General features: G+C 37.7%; 2 protein-coding genes across 2 annotated transcripts; both read left to right on the forward strand.

Annotated features, from left to right (window-relative positions):
• The first annotated feature begins 200 nt into the window (after positions 1 to 200).
• On the forward strand, positions 201 to 3,947 carry LOC130472016 (protein FAR1-RELATED SEQUENCE 5-like). Its single transcript, XM_056842419.1, has 3 exons — positions 201 to 1,972; positions 2,075 to 3,530; positions 3,636 to 3,947. Exons 1-3 carry the CDS (start codon positions 1,140 to 1,142, stop codon positions 3,849 to 3,851), a joined length of 2,505 nt encoding a protein of 834 aa, XP_056698397.1. The 5' UTR covers positions 201 to 1,139; the 3' UTR covers positions 3,852 to 3,947.
• Positions 3,948 to 4,467: 520 nt separating this feature from the next.
• Positions 4,468 to 5,271, forward strand: LOC130472017 (DNA repair protein XRCC3 homolog). Its single transcript, XM_056842420.1, has 2 exons — positions 4,468 to 4,579; positions 4,724 to 5,271. Exons 1-2 carry the CDS (start codon positions 4,468 to 4,470, stop codon positions 5,269 to 5,271), a joined length of 660 nt encoding a protein of 219 aa, XP_056698398.1.
• The last annotated feature ends 2,057 nt before the right edge of the window (positions 5,272 to 7,328 follow it).

Genomic DNA, 7,328 nt, shown 5'->3' on the forward strand with positions numbered 1-7,328 from the left:
CATTTACTAATTAGGGTCGGGATTTGATTTGTGTTTCCGTATTTATTTTTCGATAACTTGGGGGACCGTGCGCGCTAGCGCACGGGCCAACAACTAGTAACTTGAAAATTAGGGATGCATTGAATATTTGAATAGCGCTAACAATCCTAAAATATCATCAACAGTAGTCCAATAATTGCCAATAATAAGCTGAGATGATACAGTTACACTGGGGGTAATTGGGGCCCAGGTACACTGCCATCTTAGTGGTCCAAATCAGCATGGATTAATTGAGTTTTAGGGGGAAATGCATTTGGTTTTAGGGGGAAAATATTTGGCATCAACCGCCCTTTAGTGTTTTCAAGCGGGAACATTACCTCCCCTTTCCTCCCCAAAACAAATCCCGCCCAAGCAGCAAAATAATTAAAAAAAAAAAGAAATAAAAATTCAATCTTCAACTTTAAAAAAAAAAGCTCATTCAACCTTCAACGGTAATATTTTCTGGAAAACGGTTCAGCAAAGAAAATAAAGGCAAAGCTGAAGGGGTTGTATCATCTCCCATTTTATCGAGTTTGCCACAAACAAAAACGCACAGGAAAGTTTTTAGCAAAACGTTTAGAGCTGCTACAACATTATTAAGCTTCGAAATTCAGCTTCGAAATCTCGCTTCGAAATTAATGTAAGTTTTTCGTTAAATTGTTTTTGTCAAATGTAGTTAATTAATTCCTGAAAATAACAATGCTATATGAATGTTTTATTTTTGGGTAGTTAAATTTGTTTGAATTAATGAAAAATTGGAGTTTCATGATATTGATGAATCTTGATTGTTTGGCAGATATTGATGAGTTAATGAAAAATTGTAGTTTCATGTTAATTTGATAAATTCGTTTTTGGTGAGAAAGTAGATCTGCACGACGGAGAAAACAAGGTGTTTTTTTTGTTTATTTCATACATTCTATAATTACGTAGTATTAAGAATGTTATTAAGTTGTATGTTATCCTATATGGTTAAACACTAAACTAAGTGGTTATTCTAAAATCGTTGTATATAATTTGTTTGTTTGTTGTATTTTATAAAACCCTAAACGTTTGGCAGCATTTTATAAAACCCTAAACGTTTTTCGTATTTTGTACAACAGTGATATACGTGGGAGTTCTGTATGGCTTGGGTAGACCTAAACGAAAGTGTCCCTGATCTGAATGAAAATGTTCCTGAAAGCTCACAATATAGATTAATAACTGATGGACAAGAAGTTATCGTTAACCCCCCTAGTGTAGGGATGTGTTTTACAACGGGCCATGAGTTTTTCGAATTTTGTCAGTTGTATGCCTTCAAAGAAGGATTTGAGATGTTTATCAAAAGTAATAAGCTGAAAAAAGAGTACAAAGAAAAGGGAGTATCTAAGTCTGGTGTGGGAAAGTATGAGGCAAAGCCGCATATGATGGAACTTATTAGATTAAAATGCAAGAAGGGAGGGGTGAAAAAAGGTGTTGGGTCTAATGTGACCGGTTGTAAGATGAATATTTACGGTGTAAGTAGAGATGGGCTATTTACTATATTGACTTGTGACTTGCAACACAATCATCCTTTAAATCCTGACTGTAGTAGACTGATGGTTAATTATAGATGTATAGACGGTACTACATTTAAGAGGGCGATGATCAATGACATGGGTGGTGTTAGCATAAGTAAGAACTTTGGTACGCATCTAATTGAAAAGGGAGGTTATGAAAATATTACATTTAATAATAGAGACTTGAGGAACGCAATCAACGTCGAACGTCGTTCATCAAGATTTAGTGCTGCAGATGCCGCAGGACTCGATGCTTACTTTAAGGCACAACGTGATTTGCATCCCGAGTTTTATAGCTCAATACAAGTAGATGATGATGGTGTTTTTACGAATGCATTTTGGTCGGATGCACGTAGTAGGGGTACATGCAAATATTTTGGGGATGTTATTACTTTTGATACTACTTTCGCTTGCAACCGGTACGTGTTTTAATTAAGTTTTTATTGATTTAAATTCTTTGTAATTGTACTTTGGTCCATTTGTTTGAAAAAGTAATATCCAATACATTTATATTGTTTTAGGTATCGGATTCCATTTGCTCCATTCATTGGTGTAAACCATCATGGCAAATCAATTATATTTGCTGCGGCCTTAATTTCCCATGAAAATACTCCCTCATTTGTTTGGGTATTTGAAGAATTCCTGAAGTGTATGGGGAAGGCACCACTAGGCATCTTAACCGACCAAGACAAAGCAATTTGTAGAGCAATTGAGCTAGTCTTCCCGGGCGTCCGTCACAGACTATGTTTGTGGCACATGCTCCAGAATGCTAGTAAGAACCTAGGTAGTCTCAGTGATTGGAAGAAAATAGACACCCTGATCAGAACTGCAATACATGATCTGATTGATCCAGATGAGTTCGATGAAGCTTGGTGTCATGTGATGGATGAGTACGGTTTAAGGGGTCCTGGGTGGATGAAGGACGCGTATGATAACAGGCGTCAGTGGGCTCCGGCATATAATAGAGGAAAGTTTTGGGCAGGTATGTCTTCTACACAAAGGAGTGAGGGTATGAATAGATTTTTTAAAACTCACGTGAACTTAGATTGTGGTTTAGTTTTGTTCATTCATAATTATGAATATTGTATGAGGATAAAAGCTGAGGAAGAGAAACAGGATAATTTTGATAACATTGATAAGCCTGCTAAGATTGATGTTGATAAGAGTGTTTTAGTTGAGTATGTATTGGTTAAGACGTACACTAGTGAGAAGTTTGCTGAGGTTGTTAAAGAGCGTAGAGGATTGACACACACAAATGTCACGAAAACCTCATGTCATGGATCAGTGGTGTTGTATAGAGCTGATGAAAAACTAACCTCACCGTTTTGGCGGAAAAGGTTTAAAAGTTATGATGTTAGGGTGGATAAGGAAAATGGTGATTTACATTGCTCTTGTAACTTGTTTGAATTTACGGGAATACTTTGTAGACATATAATGCGTGCAATGGATGTAGAGGATTTTCAATTTGTTCCAGAAAAGTACATACTACAACGGTGGATGAAGAGTGTTAGGTCGTACGAGAGCATTCGAGTATCTTACTTCGACCCTCTTGAATCTATCAGATTGGGCAAAGCCAAAGAGCTTTCACAACGGCATAATTACTTGTCTGAATTAGCTATGCGTAATGATGATGCACTTCGGTTGTACAAGGAGGCTATGGATGTTGTGCGGCTAAAAATGGAGGATGTAGTCGGAATACGAAAGACTGGGGAAAAAGGGGACGACCTTATATGTTGGTGGGACCCAGATGCGAGAAATGTATTTGGTCGTCGAAGGCTACGTCCACGAGAATTTGGTGAGAGAGCCAGATTAAGGGATGTAGAACCGGTCGTGGACGAGAACAGGATCAAAACACCGGTTGACAAACGGCATACTGGTAGGGCAAAGACAAAAAGGAATGCTCCTTTTGGTGGAAAGGCCGGTGGGAATTCTAAGAACAAAAAAGTGGTTACTGAAGAGGAAGTTATTGCTAATGAGGTAAAATTTATATTTTATTTGTTTGGTGATTCGTATCGTATATGCAAGTTTTCATTAGGAAATATAACTTTACTTTTCTACTTAAATGTTGTTTGTGCAATGTAGGAACTTATTTGCAACGCATTTGGAAATCTTCCAAGTTACCGTGCTAGGCAACAACACGCGAATCACGTTGGGGGTACATATGCGGAGAACGTCCCACAAAGTTCTAATGTACATCCTTCTCAAAGTTCTCAAGCACACCCGTCCCAATTACATTTGTCTCAGGATTGTTCACAGTCATTTGAATTTGATATTAACGATTGGCGCACCAGATTGTGAATGTTTTGTGTAAATGTAATTTAATTTGATTTCTTCAAAGATATATTTTCGTTTAAACGGTATTTTAAGAATTGAATTTTTTAATCCAATCCTCCCTTTTTGCTATGTACTTTACATTATGTCTATATATGTAATTGATGTAACCTCAATTACTTTATCAGTGTAAAAAAAAAAATACAAAATGAGTTGTATTAGGCGTCGAACCCACAACCAACGGGTAGACAATATGCTCAATGAGGAGGAAAGAGTAACCATTGTGACAGTGAGGCTAAGCCAGTGATATTTGTGGGAAACAATACTATTTATTGTATAATTTATATTAATTAATAATGTACATACAACGAATCTATTACACTGGGAAACAATTATAAAAACAACGACTTCATTATACTAGTCTTACCAAATGTAAACATGATGTGTTTGGTCATTGTAGTCAAAAAATGCATTCCCATGTCATGCAAAAGTCAGCCCCTTATTTTTTGTAATATATGAATATTATTTATTGGAAACAACATGATCCATCAATGACATGTTAGAACTAGGTGAATATAAGGGTGTGTTCAATCCCTCCATTTCAAAGAAAAAGTAATTATAAGAGATTACTACATCACAAAGAATGGCTACTAGTGTAAACAAAATCACAACGAGATGCAGTGAAATCGATTCGATGTTGAGTGGGGGAATAACAATCGGTGAAGTGACTGAGGTGTGTGGCGAAAATGCATCAGGTAAGACTCAATTTTGCCTTCAAATTAGTCTCTCTTGTCAATTGCCGCCTTCAAGGGGTGGTATTTGTTCCTCGGCTATATATATCCATTCACTTGGTCCCTTTCCCATACGTCGTTTAAGTAGATTAGTTCCATATGTTTTAGGGGACCTTGAAACATTAAATGGAAATCCTTTGGATTACATAACTACAAAGCAAGTTGACACTCCTCATGAAATACCGGATGTGCTAGAATGGACTGTAAAACTTATTAAAATGTCTCAAAATTCATCAATGCCAATCCGCGTTGTTGTTATTGATTCAATAGGTAGTATGTTCACTGGTCATTTTGAAAACAATGTTGTTGGCTCAACCGAAAGAAAGGATCTTATACAAGCTATTGGTTATGGGTTACGTACAATTGCCGCATCCAATCATGTTGCCGTTGTTGTGGCTAACAATGTGATTGACGTATTTCCATCTGATCACGATACAACGCAAAATTTCATTATATCGTCTGGGAGAAAGGTCCGTCCGGCTTTGGGCGCCTCATGGACACGCAATGTACGCACTCGTCTAATGTTGTCCAAAAGATTTAATTCGTTTACCCAACAAATTGACAGATTTATAAACATTGCATTTTCACCATCATTAGAGGTAGATGCATGTATGTTCAACATCACTGAAGAGGGGATTGTCGGTGTTTGTAGTTAAAAGATACTAAGAAATTGTGCCAATAAGACCAATGAACATTAGAAAATGTTTAACATGTTTAAAAGACGCAGTTATGCTGCGAGTAATACGCTACTAAATTTTTTGTTAATGAAATCCTACCATACAACCAAATCAATAACCATCATTGTCCGTCAGTCAATTTCCTTATTAGCTCGTCCACTTTGATTTCATTGTGTGGGTTTGTAACTAGCCGTCCGAGCATGTAATTCCGGACGTCCCTCACCTCCTCTACGTAGCCCTAGTCATAATTAATGAACACACGGTTAGTGTAGTGATTAATAAAAAAAAATTAAAACAACTTATTTCCACATGTAAATTAAATAGTCTTACCTCCAACCACTCTGCCACGTTCTCAACGGATGACAAGAGGTAGATCATACACAGTACACCCCCGTCCTGGCGACATTTCTCTTTTGGTCCATTTGACCATAGATCAAAAGAGGCAGTATTTAAGGTCAATTCATCATTTTTTAATCCCAAGTGCGATTGAAAACCCAAAAACATACGTTCCTGTTACAATTGGGTTTTATCGAATTAATACGAGATTAAGGCGGAAGTATGTTTCCCGAAAATAGCAGTACGTACCAGTTTGTATACGAATTTATCCCTAGCATTTAAACCCATAACCTTTTGCCTTGGTGCAAAAATAGTCATTTTCAACATATTTGAGTTAAGATCCTCCTTATGCGCAACACGGTCCACTTTAACAACCACCCACCGTCCTCGGCGTTTAATCGGGACATAAAGCTGATTGCACAACATAGAGTTAATAGCCGTAAACCACCATTTCTGTGCGAAAATAAGACTACTTACCTTTTGTATTGCACCCAAATCAATCTGGTAGTAGTTGATGTCCTCAAGTAGTTGCTTTGATTTCATTAACAAAGCTTCTGTGTAGTTCTCACTTGATTCTTCAAGGTCTAACAATTCACCCTACGTTTTAAACATCCATAGCATTACTTCGTATATAAGGTTAATGGGTGTCTACTACTATGTATTTGCATAATAAGCTTACCATGAGATCTGGCATAAGCACGTAAGACCTTATGCCAACTCCGGAGGTCGTATCAGCATTCAAACACGCGCACCATGCAGACATCACCTAACCAATAAGACAATGTTAGTATGAGAAAACTAATCCAGAGACCTATTAACTAATTACAAAATGCAACCCCCATACATTATCATGTACTTCGCCTTTGGACTTAAAGGACGTTTGAAGCATGATCCGATCAATCGTGATATCACCAGCTTTAAACACCATTTGGTTTGGAAACTTGTTCACGGTCAAAATCATAGTTGAAATCTTTAACGTTCTTGGTTCAATGACAGTTTTATGCTGTAAAGCATCTGGCATGGAAAGTCCATCATCGCTGCCAGTTGTGTAACCATCAACAACTCCAACACTGTCAATGTCATCACCCGTGTTGTTTTGAGGTTCCTCAACACCATCATCCTCATTCAGGTTTCTGTTTTCAGGCCCCGTAGCGTATTCCTCGTCCTGATGAGGACCATCAAGGTCATCAATGTTTTTATTGGCAGCTCTATAACTTCGTCCACGCCTTGTATCATAAGCATTTTGTTGTACGGAGCCTTCAAGTGTGGCCTGTGTAGTTTAGTGATAATTATCACGGTGAAGTAGGTTGTAACAAAAACCAGTTACAACAAACAATAATATAATAAAGACTCGTACCTTCCTCTTCCTCTTGCCCCGGCATCTATAATCCACGTTCCTTGATCGACTATCCGCTTTGGTTGACGCTTTAGAGGGTAACATTGGTGTACCAGTCCTCTTACTAAGAAGTGTTCGTTCAGCAAGGGCATCCCATGGGGTCCGCTCTAACGGCTTGCCAATGGGGTATGGTTTCCCATACTCAACATTCAGTACAACCTAAATAGGCGTATAAATGATCACTACTGAATAACATATATTGTTCAATACAACAAAAAAGTTAGATATTGGTTTTTACCTCTGCATGGCCATATTCGCCATCCGGTCCCAAATCTTGTGCAATAGCGTTTGTGACATCATCTTG

The sequence above is a fragment of the Spinacia oleracea genome, chromosome 4 (assembly GCF_020520425.1).
Source record: "Spinacia oleracea cultivar Varoflay chromosome 4, BTI_SOV_V1, whole genome shotgun sequence".
NCBI classification, from domain to species: Eukaryota; Viridiplantae; Streptophyta; class Magnoliopsida; order Caryophyllales; family Amaranthaceae; genus Spinacia; species Spinacia oleracea.